General features: G+C 34.8%; 2 protein-coding genes across 2 annotated transcripts; both read left to right on the top strand.

Moving 5' to 3' along the window:
* Positions 1–1,682: 1,682 nt before the first annotated feature.
* On the top strand, positions 1,683–4,076 carry LOC130805999 (uncharacterized). The gene is made up of 2 exons (XM_057670881.1): positions 1,683–2,025; positions 3,386–4,076. Exon 2 carries the CDS (start codon positions 3,424–3,426, stop codon positions 3,949–3,951), a length of 528 nt encoding a protein of 175 aa, XP_057526864.1. The 5' UTR covers positions 1,683–2,025; positions 3,386–3,423; the 3' UTR covers positions 3,952–4,076.
* A 1,893-nt stretch (positions 4,077–5,969) lies between these two features.
* On the top strand, positions 5,970–16,430 carry LOC130805998 (ABC transporter A family member 2-like). Its single transcript, XM_057670880.1, has 16 exons — positions 5,970–6,461; positions 8,971–9,202; positions 9,678–9,847; positions 9,949–10,134; positions 10,226–10,321; positions 10,417–10,617; positions 11,123–11,282; positions 11,985–12,211; positions 12,869–12,986; positions 13,083–13,159; positions 13,240–13,329; positions 13,919–14,062; positions 14,146–14,448; positions 14,523–14,603; positions 14,694–14,873; positions 15,563–16,430. The coding sequence occupies exons 1-16, from the start codon at positions 6,093–6,095 to the stop codon at positions 15,830–15,832; spliced, it is 2,904 nt and encodes a 967-aa protein (XP_057526863.1). The 5' UTR covers positions 5,970–6,092; the 3' UTR covers positions 15,833–16,430.
* The last annotated feature ends 1,763 nt before the right edge of the window (positions 16,431–18,193 follow it).

Here is an 18,193-nt window from a genome sequence, read left to right as displayed (position 1 = left end):
TATTGATAAGTTGATAACTATTTATAAAAAATTAAGGATATTAATTAAAAATTATTACATTGCGACGTTTATATGATTTAGATATAATATTAAATTTGTAACTTAAAAGGAATTTTGATTATATGAAACATATATAATGCAATCATGGAGAGAACATGATTCGGTTTTAGGAATGGATGAGTTTGAATTTATATCTAAGATGTTTATGTATGAATATGGAAATTTTAGCAGTTATAAAGTGATAGGTATGGGTGAGTATGGAAATTTTGGGTGGATATGAAAATCATCGTATAAGGACAGAGTAAAAGTTAATAAATTCTATAAAAATTATGTATAATTTTAAAAACTATGATGTTTTTCTAATAATTTTGTATCTTTATATACCTAACATATACTAAGTAATTTAATATTGAGACTCCTAATTTTTCAGGACCCTATACATCAAACATATTGAACATGATTAGAACCTCCTATACTGCCATTCGCACCCGTGGGTCCATTTTGTCATCGCTCCTAATCTCGTAACAAAATAGTAGAAGTAGCAACCGGATTATTTATTTATTTATTTAAATTTTTTATATCTATTTTTCTTTTTTTAATTTTCCTTCCTTTCTTAGTTTGCCCTTTTCTGATTCGTTGCTGCAGAAGACCGCCTTCTTGCTGCCGCCAGTCACCACCACGCGCAGCCACGTGAGCTCTAGCCGCCCCCATTCAGCCGAATTGAGAGCGGCAGAAATCCTTTCAAACCACCCAATTTCTTCCTCAAGCTCATTTGGGTTTTTGGATATTCCAGCGGCAGAATAGAAGAAATTCATATTGCTGATCATTTAGGCAACTAGGTTTTATCTCTATTGTTTTAGCCTAATTTTATTGGATTTTAATTAATGAATTAGCTCAGTTTGTTTTCTTAAGAGTAAAAATTTTTTGCTTTACTAGATTGTGATTAAAATGTGGATAATTGGACTATGTCTAATGTTTATTTTATAAAAATATTTACTGATACTCTTATCATACTGTATATTTATCATTTTTGTGTTCTTAATATACTCGCATTTGGTTGTAAATTGTAGGTTAGTATGATAAAAAAATTAGGATTTTAGAACCTTGATTATGTATCATTAAGTTAAATTATTCACTAATTTTGATTATGTGTTGTTGATATATGTGCACCGTACTGTGTTTCATTTGGTAATCAATGTGAATTAGCAATGTACCGACTACCAAGGGTCACTCAGGGCCCCGTGTTACCGCTAACAATTGCTAACAAGGATAAGATTGTGTACATTTGACAACCGAATCCCGCCTACGTGGGAGTCATCTTATCACATTGGGGTAATGGTTTGTTGTTGTAGTGTTGTATAAGGAATTTACTTGTTGAATTTCTATCTACATAATTGGAAATCTTAGTTTATTAGCTGAGTAAATGTACTTTTATGCTCCATTAGTGGCTAGTAGGGATATCAATGGATATTAGACCCGACCTGGATCCGTATCCGTTTTCACGGATTTGGGTCAAAAAAATGGACCCGTCGGATCCGGGTCGGATCCGAATTCGTTTAAAATTCACGGGTCCGGATCCGGATCGGAGAAAAAACCCAGACCCAGACCCTCGGATCTGGAGGACCCCTTTTTTTTTAATTTTTTTATATATTAAATATATATTAAAATATATGATAAAAATACCTCAAAGGGCTCAAACCCTCATTTTCCCTCCCTTCTCACTGCCTCAGCCCTCAGCACTCAGCAGCCTACCAAAGTCCTCACTTCAGTAACCTGCGTTCTCCTTCTCAGTTCTCCTCTCCCTCACGCGTTCTCCTTCTCAATCAGTAACCTGCGCTCTTCTTCTCCCTCACGCGTTCTCCTTCTCAATCAGTAACCTGCAGTCATCAGTCATCAGTTCACTCACAGAGTCACAGTCGATACTCGAGTACTCGACAGCCACACCGCCCACAGCCCACAGGCGACCTCACTCCCTGCCGACAGCCACCGCATACTCCTCCCCTCTCCTCACAGGCGGATTTGAGGGTAATAAACCCTAATTTTGATTTTTTTTTTCTACAATACTTTTGATTTTAGTGGTTGATTTTATGCTTTCTGAATGTTTTCACTAGTTTGTTGTTTGATTTACGATATTCATTGAATAGCCTATTTTTTAGGTTTTTTTCTATTCATGGTTTTTTTTTTTTTGTACATTGCAGGCTATTTTTATTTAGGTTGTCTAATTATAGATGTTTCTATACATAAGATTTTGTGTTGTTCTATTCTGAAGCTGAAATCTCTAATCACACTCACTTTTTTGTCGTTGTGAGTCACACTTGGCCTTTGACATTGTAGTTTAAACTAAATACAGGAGCTTGAACATGTAAACCCAGCCATGTTAATGACTCCTCAAAATGAATTCTGTGTAATTTTGTTTATAAGGTGCCTTTTTGAAATTGCCCAAAACCCTTGACAATCTTACAACTTATAAAGTTATTTGCTAGAGATTTTTGTTTTCTATGACTTTTTTTTGGCTTATCGGGGAATTGGGTTTTTAATATGAATGAAAATGCAGTCATTGTGGTTGGTAATGTTCTCCTGGGTCTTGCAAATACATTTAAAAATACAAAAAAAAAAAAAAAAAAAAAGACCCGTTTTGGACCCGGATCCGGATCCGGATCCAGGTCAAGAAAACGGATCTGGATCCGGGTCCACCTAGACCCAGTCCAGATCCGACCCGTTGCCATCCCTAGTGGCTAGATTGATGCTATTTTCTTGAAAAGTTTGAGAATCTTAATTAATGGGGTTGTGAAATTCGTCTCAATGGCGTTGTGAAGTGGCATTGCGATTTTGGGATTGCATTTTTTCGGGGAAATGAATTAAATCACTTATTTTTTCATTAGGATGAAGATGAATGTGTTTAGGTTGTCATGGATTATGTATAACAATGATAGTTCAATGATGACGTTGTTTAAGAAGGTGAAATAAGGAGGTATTACACATTAGTAATCTAAGCTTTGAACATGAAATTTTTGTGGTAATGGTTGCTAAGAGTGTGCACTCAATGCTTCTATTGATGATGGTTGCCCTTTGGATTTGGACGTTGTACAATTTGTTTTGATGGACGAACTTTCGAGCGAAAGAGGAGGCAACTAAAACATGAAATTGGTCTTCTGAGTATGCATAATCATCAATTAATCATCATCACTACCGACACCTCAGTATGATCCCGCTCATACAAACTATGATCCGGATCTTTTGAATATGCGTATGGTACATTAATCGGTTTTCCTTGCCATCCATGCTATTGTGTTGTAAACCTACGACTCATGTTTGATGTGTTTTTATCTCTTTAGAATTGACTTGCGAGTTGTGAGTTGTGACTCGCGTTTCTTAATCTCTGCAGAGTAATTTCCGTCATTACTGAGAATTAAAACCTCCAAAATGTTCACCAATGATAAAAGGCAAGCAGAGAGAACAGGTAAGTATGGCACCTCTAGACAACAACACCTCCAAGAATTAGTAACACAGTTCCAAAACCCCATCGCAACTGAAGAAACCAAGGAAAAAAACGTTGCAAATCTAGCAAACTTTGCTTACGACCCTTACAATTATGCCTTTCTACGAGAACTCAACATTTTAGAGCTCTTTCTGGACTGCTTGACCGAGCCAAATGAGTGTCTCATTGAGTTTGCGACTGGAGGAATCTGCAATGCTGTCGCTGACCCACAAAATGCCAAGATCGTTTGTGATTGTGGTGGAGTTCCGGCATTGATCGATTGTCTTTCGAGTCCTGTAAGGAATACCGTTAAGTATGCTATCGCGGGCTTGTATTATTTGTGGGAGATTGGGGGGTCTGAGGTGAAGGATAGAGATGGCTTGGTGGAATTGATTACCAAGTATTGTGAGGTTGATGTGTTTTCTCATCTTGCTAGAGTTTTGTTGGACAAGATTTTGCAAACAAAAATATAGATTCATATTTTGATGATCATCTTGGTAATGATGTTAAAATTGTTGATAATCATGTGAATATGTGGAATGGTTGAGCTCAATATATATTTTTTAATCTTCAAGCATCATCTCGGCAGAGTTAAACCATATACGCTTCTTACTAACTGTCGATAATTTTTGCTATCAGAGTTTTCAATCTCTTTGCCTTATAACTGTAAGGTTGTATGTGTTCGATGTTTGAACTTAACGACATTAGGATGATCAATTGATACTTTGGATCTATTTAGTTTGGATCGGATGGAAATGTGCTGAAATTAAACTTAGCTTAGTAATTATTGTTGGAAATTAACTAACCAAGTATGAACTTAGGTATTATATCACTCAAGTTAAATTAGTTTAATAATCATCGTTGAAATTAATAAATCGAGTTTAAAACTTAGGTATTGCGTCGCTGAAGTTAAACTAGCCCGATAATTATCATTAGAAATAATTAACCTAGCTTGATCATGAATATTACATCGAACTCTCCTCTATTAAATAAGATTTGATTACCGAAGATTTATTTTTTATCCCCTTTATTTTGCATCATTTTTCATTTTAATTTTTCACCTTTTTCTTTTTTTACAATCGTACCACTTTTCTTCTTTTAATCTAATTCACAAATTTACTCTCTCTCCATTTTAAACGCTTATTTATATCCTCTATATGTTTTTTGTCTTATTCTCCTCACTCTAATTTTACTTTTCACTAAATTTTATTCATTTTGCAAGTGATGCAAAATAAGAGGGGATAAAAAAAATATTAAACTATCATTTATACTTTTCCTTTGACCCACCAATCAGAATATTTGTCAAAAATGTTGATTGAGTATTATTGGAGGATTACTTTAATTGATAACATTTAACCATGTGAATCTGCATACTGATTACTACATTATTATGACTACTGCTGCTTGATTATTGCTTCTATGTGCATACACGTCTGTAAGAATGTAGACAGAAGCTTCATCAAATGGATGGAATCTGAAAGTTAACTTGCTTAAGTAATTGACTTTTTGCAGTCAAAGATCCACAAAACTATAAGGAAACTTATTAATTTAGATTAAAATTAGTATTGTATTGAGCGAACGGATGGATAGACAGTTTTACTCAACGCAACCTTTTTAAATAAGGATATGCTATATTATTTTTTTGTTCTTCGAATAGTTTTTATTAGCGAAATATACCAAGTATGATGATGATATGATGATAATGGAGGGGGCAAGAGTATGATCTGATTTATGCAGGACACTGGACTGGTAATTCTGATTAATGATGTACCGAGCTTAATTTGTAATTCATTCCTCATCTTTAAGCAAAAATTCAATTGTAAACAATAAGAAACAAGTACGTGTTTTATTTGAATTTTTTTAATTAAATATAAGTACTAATTTTCTCAATAGACCAAATAGCACGATTATCATCATTAAAAACATATGCATTAAATATTCCCTACGATGAAGTATATATTTTCCATATATACGGATTAAACTATAGAAAGATAGTTTTAAACACCATAAAATATTTTTGGTGACTAAAAAATTGTGACAATCTCTTACGAGAGTATTAGGATCATCTTCATTACTTTTCTCAATTACCCATTTTAAGATTTTTAATATTTATTTTAGAATAAAAAATAAAATTTCAAAATTCCCCCTACTTTCTTCTAGTAAGCAATTCTAATCATTAGATTTGAGTAATGGACCCTTTACTACATTTTAAGTAATGAAGAGGATCCTAACTCCTTACGGGAAGACCTAGTCAATCAAAAATTCCTAATCAATAATCGTAATTTATAAATCAACATAAAAAACAAAAAAATAATAAAATAAATAAAATCAAAAAAATAAATTAAAATAACAAAACTCTCATCCCATAAAATTCTATAATATAAGAATAATTTATTAACTTAATAAATAATCGTTATTTACTAAGACTCAGTACCACAGTTCCCGGAATTCCATATCAGTAGTCTGAATCAATCACGTAACGAAATCTCATTCAAAGTCAACCATATATAAACCCTAACCCATTTAAAAATTCCCAAATTCACACATATGACATACCCAACATCTTATAACTAAAACCCATTCACCCAAAACCAATTGAATCTAAACTATCACCATGGAAATTCACAGAGGAATTCCATTACTATTCCAACAATTCAAAGCTTTATCGAAGAAAAATGCTTTACTTTCATGGCGTCATAAATCAGCTACTTCCCTTCAATTATTCTCTTCTTTGGTTTTCATTTTGTTGATGTTCTGTATTCAAAAAGCTATTGAAGCCCAGTTTCAAAATACCACTTATTTTGAAAATGTTTTGGATCCAAACCCTATTGTTTCGCCTTCAATTCCTCCTTGTGAAGATAAATTTTTCATTAAACTCCCATGTTTTGATTTTTTGTATAGTGGGAATTCCAGTTCTAATGTCAATTTGATCGTTTCTCGCATCTTGGCTAACAATCCCAATCGCCCTATTCCTTCTTCTAAGGTAATTTTCAATTATTTGTTTGATCTTTATGATTTGGGAACATAGTAAAAACAAACTAACCGATATTTCCTCCATCGTAAAAGCGTAAAAATCGCATTTTGGGTCGTATATAGTTTCGATCGATATTTAGGTGTTATGATAATTGCATCAATCCATGGCCATAATTGCGACCGTTATCGAATTTTTACTTTATGTTTGGAAAAGGGTTTAAAGAATTTTGATTTACGGGTTGAGATGGTAGTTAATTAATTGTATAGATCCTAGATTCCTAGTCAAACCGAAAGAAATGAGCTCTGTCTATAGAGGTCGATTTTGAACTTAAACGAGTGTTTAGAAAAATAACAAAGATAAACCCTATATATTATAATTAGTATTAAAAATGTAAACGTGTCATATAATTCTTAAATGATAAATGAAATAATCATAAATTGCAAATTTTTAAATGTTTATTTTATCAACTAGCATTTTCTAATTTTAAAGTGTTTTAACTTTGAGCCCTAGGCAAATGCCTACCCTGCCTATGATCAGGAACGGCCATAAATAGAGAATTTATGTGTACGACCACTGGTACTGATCTCGGGTTTATATAGCCGACCTTAATTTTTCAGTCTTTTTGCACTAAGTGTTCTAAAAAAAGTTGTACAGATTATAGAACTAGATTTAAAAATTAAAAAGACTAATTTTAGTTAGTAATTTGAACTGATAATATTACAGCTAAATCTGGTATATTTTTGTTAGAAATGACTGATTACATATTACTATTAAGATTTATGATCATGACAATGCTTAAATTACTTGATATCACCAATCAAATACATTTGCTGGAGCAACTGTCAGTTTATAAGGGTAACCGGTAAATTGAGAATACTTTTGTAGGGTAGGCCCTACACTCACTTATTTATATGTGTACAAAGACTATTATTCTTAAATTTTATAATTCTAATATGTTAAATAATTTTGATATTTGATTTGATTTTAATCAAATGAGTTGAGCTTAAGTTCTTGTTGAGTTCATTCTATGTATTAATAAATGAATAATGGCATAAATGAATAATGGCATTTATCATCATATTTATTATTTACTATAAATTATTATAAAAACAAAGAGAAAAGTATGAATGACAATAATACTATGTCATTATTTATCTGTCTAGGTGACCAGGATGCTACTGTAGTATGATTTTTTCAAAAAGATTAATTAGCACCTTTTCATAATCACTTAATTTTATATAAAACACTAATTCTCAAATGAGACGGTTTCATGGTAAGACTATCTTTATTAGGCTGACCATGTGTATCTAGTCTATTAAATTGATCAATTAGAGAAATGAGCTATTATCCGGGCCCGTTTCATTGTGAGACGGTCTCATATTAGACGAGTTGTATATAAATAGTATAAGGGATAGTTGTCAATTTAGACTAGGTAAAGAAATGAGCTATTATATGGGCCCGTGTATTAATAGGCCGTTAGTTGTTTTTAGCAAGACTTGGGTGGTTAGCTGTATGATGGTAACAATTTGATTTTAACAGTTTGTTTTATGGGTGTACTTTTAGAAGTATTTGTGTCTTATAGGGATACTGCTACTATGCATCAGTTTTGGTTTGCTATCTTTGTCAGAATTTTCTGTTAAGAAGGTTAGGAAAATGACACTAGTAGAATAGAAGTAAGTGTATCTTTTTCCTCTCTTCAAAAAGGGGGCCATATGACTTTTGGCTTATTTGTTGCTGGTTGTCCAATTCTTTACACCCAAACATGTGTTGGTCCTGTTGGATACTTCGGACACTTCAATGTAGTTTAAAATTTTTGAAATTTTCCTAAAATAGTTGAGTCGGACACTTTGACATGTATCATGCCGTACATGGGTATACGAGTTCAATTAACATAGAATGACTTGGTTTATAAACTAGGATCTCGTTCAGTAATGTGATTAATTTATGTGTAATTTTTAGTCTAAGTTTGATGAAACTACACATGGTTGTTGATGAAGTTTCGTTATCGTCATTGCTACTTATTACTGGTTACTAGACGAGCTCTTAAGAAAATACTTTTTGAATCGGCCTTCATTTTTTTCCTATGTTAGGCACAATAACAATGTCAGAGCCTTACTCCTAAAAGATTAGTATTGGCTACATAAACCGATAAGTTAGGCAGAAGTGACTAATTGTTGAATTGTCTGAGATAAACTAAACCCTGGTCAAAGAACATACCATTCTTTACTGCTGAAATTGTACTAGAAAGCTTAGTTTTAAAAAGCGCGAGGTGTGCGTAGGCGCTAAAGGCCCCTAGAGCCTAGGCGCAAAGCGCAGGCCTAAGGCGCGAGCTTTTTATATGCTAGGCGCACTTTTTTGCTAAAGCTTAAAAATCAATTTTAACCCCAGAAGAAATGATCACACTTAAAATCACAAGCTTTTTTGTTTATGCTCGATGAGCTTTTTATATACCTCTATGCAACTCAGATTGATTAAGAAATACAGGATTTGATTCTTGGGTGTGTGTTTACTTCTGCAGATTAAGTCATTTGCGACAGAAGCTGAGGTTGATGCCTGGCTTCTTAGCAATCCGATGTATTCTCCTGGAGCCCTGCATTTCGTAGAAAAAAATGCGACTATAATAAGCTATGGTGTTCAAACTAATTCTACAGCCTTACAAAAGAGAGGCAGGTATGAAGATCCTACTCTCAAATTTCAGATTCCACTTCAGATTGCTGCTGAACGTGAAATAGCAAGGTTTCTTATTGGAGGTATCCTCCATTTTCTTAATGCCTCTATTTGTACTCTCTCTTCTCTACTTAATTACCTATACTATATGTTACTTGGACTCGGGTACTGATGTTGGATATTGGTACGTGTCCCAATGTCGAATATGTCTAAATATTGAATTCAACCCCTAAAAAGAAGTGTCTAAGTGCCATACCAATGTCCGGGGATCAAGGATCGAACACGGGTACGTGAAGCAAAATGAAGAGTCTAAGCAACATAGCCCGTACTCTTCACTTTACCTCAAATACCCGTGTCGGACTCTTGACACTTGGACATGGGTATGATTCAATTTTGATTTAAAATATTGAAACTTCCTCATAGCCAAGCCGGACACTTGGGCATGTATCCAATTCGGACATAGGTATAAGAGTCTAGGAAACATAGCTTCTCTAAATTTTATGATGTTGAAGTTTATCCAATGATTCTTTTTCTTTTATTGATATTCTACTTTGTCAGATCGGGGCTTTAGTTGGACAGTAGGTTTGAAAGAATTCGCGCACCCTCCACAAGACCCCTTCTCCGTGATTGGCACTATCGGGCCAACATTTTTCCTTGCAGTTGCGATGTTTGGTTTTGTGTTCCAACTCAGCTCCTTGGTAATGGAGAAAGAACTAAAACTTAGAGAGGTTATTTTCCGCTTCAAAGTCAAGTTATCAAATAAGTTTCTTTGTGAAACTTTCTGCAGTATAACGAAGGTTACGTTACATGTTATGTTGTGTCGTTTCAGGCGATGAATATGATGGGTTTGTATGATACTGCCTACTGGATGTCATGGATTGCTTGGGAAGGCCTTCTTGTCGTTATTTCCTCGATACTCATCGTACTTTTTGGGATGATGTTTCAGTTCGATTTTTTCCTGCACAACAATTTTGCAATCTTGTTCCTTGTATTCTGTCTTTTCCAATTGAACATGGTAAGTTTCTGGTTTCTTAGGCTGATTGCTTGGCCAATCATAATAACAATGCTTTCATTTTTTTCTGATTTTTATTCTAAACCTATGTTAGACCGCCTTTGCGTTTGCGTTGTCAGCCTTCATTAGCCAGTCATCTTCGGCCACAAACATAGGATTCTACAACTTTATAATCGGCTTACTCACTCAGGCTAGTTTTACTCATCCCTTACTGGGTTTCAGGTTAAAAGACATGGACTCTTGTATAAGTATTAAAGCTCACTGTTGTTATTCTATTTGGTGCAGATTGTGACAGTATTTGGATTTCCGTACAGTGATAGGTTCCCTCAATCATACAGAGTCATATGGTCCTTTTACCCTCCAAATTTACTTGCAAAGGCTCTTCAGATGCTCACTGATGCAACTAGGACACCTCAAGACCCTGGAATGAGCTGGAGTGGACGGACAAAATGTCCGCCTAATGATGATGAATGTATACTAACTATGGTGAGTCGTATCTTGCGTGTCTTTTGTGACTCACATAACACAAATTCTACCTTAGTTCTTGTAAGGGGTGTTCAATGGGCCGGGCCGAGCTGGGTTGGATAAGGGCCCTTTAAACTTAATATGGGCTTGAAAGCCAAGCCCGGCCCGGCCAAGCTAGTTTTTATTATCGGAAATTATTATAATCCCGATTGATCAATTTTTATTAATTAAATTATCATTTACAATAATTAGATTGTAGAAACGTTAATAATTCCCATTGACATTGTTATTTATGATAATTAAATTATCCATCCTATATACAAAGGCCTGTTTTTGACCCTTATTAATCCCTTTAATAGCCTGCTCCATTATAATTGTAGTAGGGCTCGTTGAACACCCCTAGTTCTTGTTCTGTTAAATTTTGGTTTTTTTCTTGGGCTCTTGTTTTTTCTCATGTATTCTGCATCTCTGCTTTTGTCTTGTGCCATTTTAGTAATAACCTAGACTTGCTTCCTTCCCTTGGCAGAACGACGTCTTTATATGGCTTTTAGGGACTTTTGTTATGTGGTTTGTCTTGGCTCTTTACTTTGACAATATAATTCCCAACCCCTATGGAGTACGAAAGTCGGTGTTTTACTTCTTGTACCCCGGATATTGGACTGGCAAAGGGGGAAGTGAGGCACAAGGTAGCATATCTTGTCCATTCCCTTAACCTTTTCTTCTGTTTTGGCGACTTTATTTATTGTTGATTTGATTAGTAGATTAAAATTCTCGAGACAAGGGACTCTTTAGCCGCATACTTCTTTATGGGTATGGGTTGCCGCCATCCTTCCCTTCCTAGACCCTAATCATAGTTTTCAATGGATGGGATTAGGGTTGTCAATGGGTCAGGCCCCATTTTGAGCCCTTATCTGGCCCCTTTCTAAAAGGGCTTTGTAAGGGCCGGGCCGAAAACGGGCTCTACTATAATTAAAATGAAACAACGGGCTCTACTATAATTAAAATGAAACGGGCTATAAAAAGGCTTAATAAGGGTCGGAAACGGTCTTTGTAAATAACATATGTAATGTATATTAAATCTTATAAATGACAATCTCAATGGAGATTATTAATGTTTTTTCAATTTAATTATTATAAATAATAATTTAATTGTTATAAATTAATAAATGGGGATTCAAATAATTTTTATAATAAAAAAATGGGCCGGAAAGCCCGGTCCATTTAAAGCTCATATTACATTTAAAGGGCCCTTATCCAACCCGGCCCATATGTACTTAAGGCCAACCCGGCCCTTATCTGGCCCATTGAACACCCCTAGGCGGAATACATTGGTTACGATGATGATGATGATGGTTAGTAGATTAACCGCTTTTACTTGGTTGCATTAGAGGGTGGCGTCTGCACCTGCTTTCGTTCTTCCTCGCAACTTGAACACGTCACCCCTGAGGACGAGGATGTTCTTCAAGAAGAGACAACTGTAAAACAGCAGGCACATGAAGGTATCGTTGATCCAAATACCGCAGTCCAAATACGTGGCCTCACAAAGACTTATCCAGGATCGACTAGTCTTGGATGCTGTAAATGTAACCGGACTCCTCCTTACCATGCTCTCAGGGTACGATACATATAGTTGCTATCTTAGTTTGTATAGAACTAGGGGTGCATACGGTTCGGTTTGGTCTGGTCTGGCAATAAAATCAGACCAAACCAAAATTTCTGTCTAGAAATTTTTCAGATTGGACCGGACCATTTAAATCACCATATCAGACTAGATCAAATCGTTCTAAAACTATAACGACTTGGATTGGTCTGGTCTACGATTTTCAATTTTTATATTTTTCTCCAAATTAATATATGTGCTTATGCAAATATTTCGCATTTACAAATACCAAATATAATAATTTGTAATTATTTGATTGCATCAATATCATTCAAAGTATATATTTCTACATAAAAATAACTAAATCTCGAAATATTTTAGGTAGCAAACTATTTTTTTTATTATGGTTTTCGCTAATAGTACATTTTGTGGTTTGATATTGTCTGAAAAATAAAAAATCGAGACCAAATCGTAAAACTTAATTTTTTGAAAAGAATAAACCAGAACAAATACTGAAATTACGTTTGGTTTGCTGTTTAGACCAAATTTTGCTTTCAGCCCTATCTGGGATATCTCATGTGCTTTGTAGATATCGGCTAGTTTCCATTTATGCTGATAGTATTCAAACTGTTTTTATTTTTGGGACGAAAATTTATACTTTAATTTCTTCAGGGCTTATGGGTGAATCTTGCTAAGGATCAGCTGTTTTGTCTTTTGGGACCCAATGGAGCTGGCAAAACTACTGCTATCAATTGTTTGACTGGGATTACACCAGTGACCAGTGGAGATGGTATACACTATACAGTTACTTTGAGAATATTTACTTTTTTGGTTAAGATTTCTTTTCTATGATCAACTTTTTCTCATAATTACTGTTGATGCACAGCACTAATCCATGGGAATTCCGTCCGAAGTTCTGTTGGCATGTCCAATATTCGACGAATAATAGGCGTGTGTCCGCAGGTAGTCTTCTGATACTATAAACAGTGATGGCAGCTGCTACAATTTATCGACCTTCTAACCGCCTTTTTCTTGGAAATTAGTTTGACATTCTTTGGGGTGAATTAACTGGCCAAGAGCATCTTTATCTGTTTGCAAATATAAAAGGTCTTCGATCCACTTCTATATCGACGGTATGTACGCCTAAACGACTCCACAATTTAGTCTCTTTTCCTTGAGCCTTTTGAATTCTTCCCTTTCCTTGTTCTTGACTTGGGCAATGGGTACCTACGCGTAACCAAGGGTGTTCAATGGGTCGGATACAGGTCAGGTCGGGCTTAAGAAAATATGGACTGGGTTGGATAAGGGCCCTTCAAACTTAATATTGGCTCTACATGGGTCGGGCTTTAAAAGCCCGGTTCGGCCCAATCCGACCTGGCCCATTTTTATTACTTAAAATTATTATAATCCTTAGTGATCAATTTATAATAATTAAATTGAAAAAATGTCAATAATCCTCATTCACATCGTCATTTATATTAATTAAATTATCCATCAATTATTACAAAGGTCCGTTTGCGACCCTTATGAAGCCCTTTTGTAACCTGCTTCATTTTTAATCATAGTAGAGCTCGTTTTCGGCCCGGCCCTTACAAAACCCTTCTAAAACGGGCCGGATAAGGCCTCTAAATGGGGCCCGGCCCGTCGAACACCCCTACGCGTACTGGTGTCAACTTCATGTGCATTCATTAAATTAAAACTGATAACTCTTGCTATATACAGGTTGTCGAGAACTCGTTGGCAGAGGTGAGACTAACTAATGCCGCAAAAATGAGAGCTTCAAGTTATAGTGGAGGGATGAAACGTCGTCTAAGCGTGGCAATTGCCCTCATTGGTGATCCAAAATTAATTATTTTGGATGAACCGGTATGCACGCCATTCATCAAACCTTGTTATCTTACGTTAGAACGAAACATATGTTATAAGTTCGTTTTTGTGTATAACCGCAGACAACAGGTATGGATCCTATTAGTAGGAGGCATGTATGGGATATAATCGAAAATGCAAAACAAGGGCGGGCCATCATTCTAACTACACACTCTATGGAAGAAGCCGACATATTGAGTGATCGCATCGGAATCATGGCAAAAGGTCGACTCCGCTGCATAGGAACATCAATCAGATTGAAATCCCGCTTTGGGACTGGTTTTATAGCCAATGTCAGCTTTGTTGACAGCATTAACGGGACTCCTGTCGCTCAAGAGGCAACCGACACAAAAACTCAGGCTGCTGTCAAGCAGTTTTTTAAGCATGTATGTTCTTAAAATGATGTTTTTCTCGCCTCGTTCCATTTTTAAGCAGCTAAATTTCTCATGCTTTGTTACAGCATTTGGGTGTCGAGCCTAAAGAGGAGAACGTATCCTTCCTGACTTTCGTTATCCCTCATGAAAAAGAGCATTTGCTAACGGTATAACAATTACACGCATTCTTTTCAGTCAAGACATTGTTTTTCGTGTTGCTAACAGCCTAATACTCTTGAGATTCGTTTTCAAACTAGAATTTTTTCGATGAACTGCAAGAGAGGGAAGAAGAATTTGGTATAGCAGATATCCAGCTTGGACTTACTAGTCTGGAAGAAGTTTTCCTAAACATCGCAAGACAAGCCGAGATGGAAAGTGCTGCTGCGGAGGGGAAAATGGTAACCTTAAACCTTACGACATCTGATACATCAGTCGAGGTATGTGCTTCTTCGGAGTTACTATAGTAGCTAAATATAAACACTAATCATTAAATCGGGAAAGTCTAGGCTTGGGTCTGCCTAACCCATGACTCGGGTCATTTGATTAAAAACATTTGAATATTGAATTGTGTAACGTATAATAGAATCCAAATTAGTTCAACCATCTCTCCTTATACTAAAATTTTGACTTTGCCCCCGCAATGCAAACCTATAAGATCAAGAAGTTGACAATGCTTTACAAAGCCGAAAATGACTTTTTTTGCCTGTGTTGTAAATACTTCACATGTGAGGAAGATCCTATATCACTAAAATAGTGGGTTATGGACCTACATATAATGTTTGGTGGATAATCCCAATGTAACATAATTCATTAGCTAATCGCTTTTTGAATTCGCAGTTCGCTCAAATTTGCCCAAGAATTTAGCCCAAAACCGACCATAATTCGCTTTTTTCAATTCACGATTTGTGAGAAGATTAGCAAATCATGTAACACTGGGTAATCCTCATAACAGTTTATGGTTTTAGGAAAGAGTGAACCTCATTAAGTATGTATGCAAGTCAACACTTATTATCTGAGTCTGTGGGCCCAAGCCTACAGCTGCCCCATGGGTGTGTCCACACGAGTGGGCCCACGGGTGCTATGTAACGAAGTGTCACGACCTAACAGCTTGATTTATGAAACTCAGATACCAGTTGGAGCGCGGTATGTAGGGATACCCGAAACAGAAACTGCAGAAAATCCCAAAGGTTTGATGGTAGAAGTCTACTGGGAACAAGATGACTCTGGTGCTTTGTGCATTTCAGGTCACTCCCGCGAAGTTCCCATACCGGTAAATGTTGAACTACCAATTACATCATCTTCCGCCCCTACTCGAGGCGTTTTTGGTGGAAGAGGGAAGATTCAGGGTCTTGTTATCAACCCTGATCAGATTTCTGAAAGTATATTTCGAAGATAGAAGCTTTGCTGATTCAGTAATACTTGCACATTACCATACAGGCTACTGGCCGGAATGAGACTAGTATATGGTATACCAATTTTTTTACACTTTCCTACATTTGTATTTGTATATAGAAAAAACTAATTTTGATTTTAGATTGTGATCATGTTTGATCATTTTTTTTCTAGTTTTGTTTCTTCTTTTCTCTAAATAAGTTGTTTTGCAATACTTTGTACAAAGTGGCGGATCTAGGGCGATGTCAAGTCACTGAGGTTAGTTGACATCACTTACATCCAAAACAAAATCAAACATTATATTATCTTCCACATATATGACAAGAGATCAAAATCTAGTAAACATGTTTTACTTAAATTAGCATCACTTATTTTTTTTCTGAATCTGCCACTGTTTGTACAAAGATCTTCTACAAACCAACAATATCAATACTCTTTTTTTCAGTAATCCCTTCTTGAATTCCTTATCTAAGCAAGTACTCAAGGATCAAGGTTTAAAGGTTGATAATCGAGCATTAACGTCTTGTCTCGGTTGAATAGCAAGTAATACTTTTTTAGAAAAGATCATGAATTTGATTCTCACTTAATCATTTTCTTTCTTCAGCCTACCTTACTCTACAAAGGAAAAAAGGTTTATTAAGATTTGTTAATCTTAAGATTTGTTAATCTTGTTGGATAATTTACAGTATTTGGTATGAGATATAATGCGTCAAGTATCATAATGATGTTTACACAATTATTTAACACTTTTACATAATATTTCGTTCTGTACAATTCAATCTAATGTAATAACGACTTTATTCAACATTAATAATCAATCAAGAATCAACCTAAATCCAATATATGATCCCTATATAATTTCCTAACAAAATATACTTGTATTATAATTATAAATTTGCTTTCATTTTCTATTAAATCATATAAATTAGAAAAACAATATTTAATTCCTATCTAATAATAAGCCGTCAAGTCCAATCCAATTAATCAAATCCTATCTAATCCAATTCAATAATAATTTTATTCTATCACAAATCAATATCAAATAAATGTTATATATGATTCCTGTATTATTTCCAGTACAACAACAAAACTATCGAAATTGCTACGTATAGTTTAATCTTAAAAAATATTTGAACTTAATATATTTAAAGAATTTAATATTTTGAATATTATCTGTGTGACAAAAAACCAATAACCATGTAATTTAGAATTCTCATATCAAACAAAAGACATCCACTACAAAAATAACTAATTTTTGCTATAAAGAAAATACCTCTGTTATGAAATTTGACAATAAATACAGCGATAAAATGACTTTATTGTCAGTTTTCTCACCTATTTTGACGACAAATTTGATAATAAAAATGATTTTCACTATTTAATTACTTTTAATCTTATAATAACGATAATGTAGCAATTTCAGACGAATAAAAAAAAAAGTTAAAAGCAATGATCATATGATGGTAGTCATATTAATGTGACCATAATTTGTCCTACGAATATTATCTTGACGTTTCTTGTAAATCCAACCAGCAAAACTCACAACAAATGCTCCGAACATAACTCCGATTACAGTTCCCGCTTTATGCCCACCGGACGAACCCTCCTTGTTTTTGTCGGCGCTCGCAACCACTTGATCTTCTGAATCTGACGATGGAGCAGGCCCCGGAGAATCAGAATCGGAAGAAGAAGGTTCTAGAACAATGTCGAAGTCGGAAGAAGGAGGAATGGAAGGAGAATCGGCGAGATAATTAATTGCGTCTGAAGATAATGGAGAAGGAGAAGGAGAAGGAGAGGGTGGATAGATTGAAATTGTTAAGTGAGAATTTATGGAGAGAATAATGAAAATGGATATTGTTTTCCATTGAAATGCCGCCATTGATGGAACCTTGGAGAATGAATGAATGGATGGATGAATTAATGTTAAATGGAGTTTAAAAAAAAGAAAGTCAATGAATTGAGAAAGAAGTAAAGGAAGTTTGTAGAGAGTGAAATTTCAGTAAAGGAAATTGGTGCCTGCACAGTTAAGGAAGATATTGCAGTACAGACATAACCTAACTGATTTTCTGCATTGCGCGCCGGTTTATTCGGTTTTTAAGATGGCTTCATTTCATATTTATTCCACTGTATAATTCAATTTCATCTTGTATTATTAAATTTAACTTTAATTTAACTTTTAAATTTAATTTATAATGATGTTAAAAAAAGTCAATATGAACATAAGATCAGATTTTAACTATTGATATTCAGAGAATTTTTTACCGACAAAAAAAAAGGAAAATTGATTATTTTTTGAGAATTGAATTCTTGTCCTGAAAAAAATAAATATTTGACTTTTAGACCAACTCATACTTTCTTGGACAGA

The sequence above is a fragment of the Amaranthus tricolor genome, chromosome 2 (assembly GCF_026212465.1).
Source record: "Amaranthus tricolor cultivar Red isolate AtriRed21 chromosome 2, ASM2621246v1, whole genome shotgun sequence".
Taxonomy (NCBI): domain Eukaryota; kingdom Viridiplantae; phylum Streptophyta; class Magnoliopsida; order Caryophyllales; family Amaranthaceae; genus Amaranthus; species Amaranthus tricolor.
This window is presented reverse-complemented; position numbering and strand designations above follow the sequence as displayed.

Excerpts from the sequence above, each read along its gene's own strand:
- LOC130805999 (XM_057670881.1), top strand. The coding sequence starts at position 3,424 with ATGTTCACCAATGATAAAAGGCAAGCAGAGAGAACAGGTAAGTATGGC.
- LOC130805998 (XM_057670880.1), top strand. The coding sequence starts at position 6,093 with ATGGAAATTCACAGAGGAATTCCATTACTATTCCAACAATTCAAAGCT. Across the intron at positions 9,203-9,677 it reads AGCAAGGTTTCTTATTGGAG|ATCGGGGCTTTAGTTGGACA; the intron begins GTATCCTCCATT and ends CTACTTTGTCAG. Across the intron at positions 10,322-10,416 it reads TAATCGGCTTACTCACTCAG|ATTGTGACAGTATTTGGATT; the intron begins GCTAGTTTTACT and ends TATTTGGTGCAG.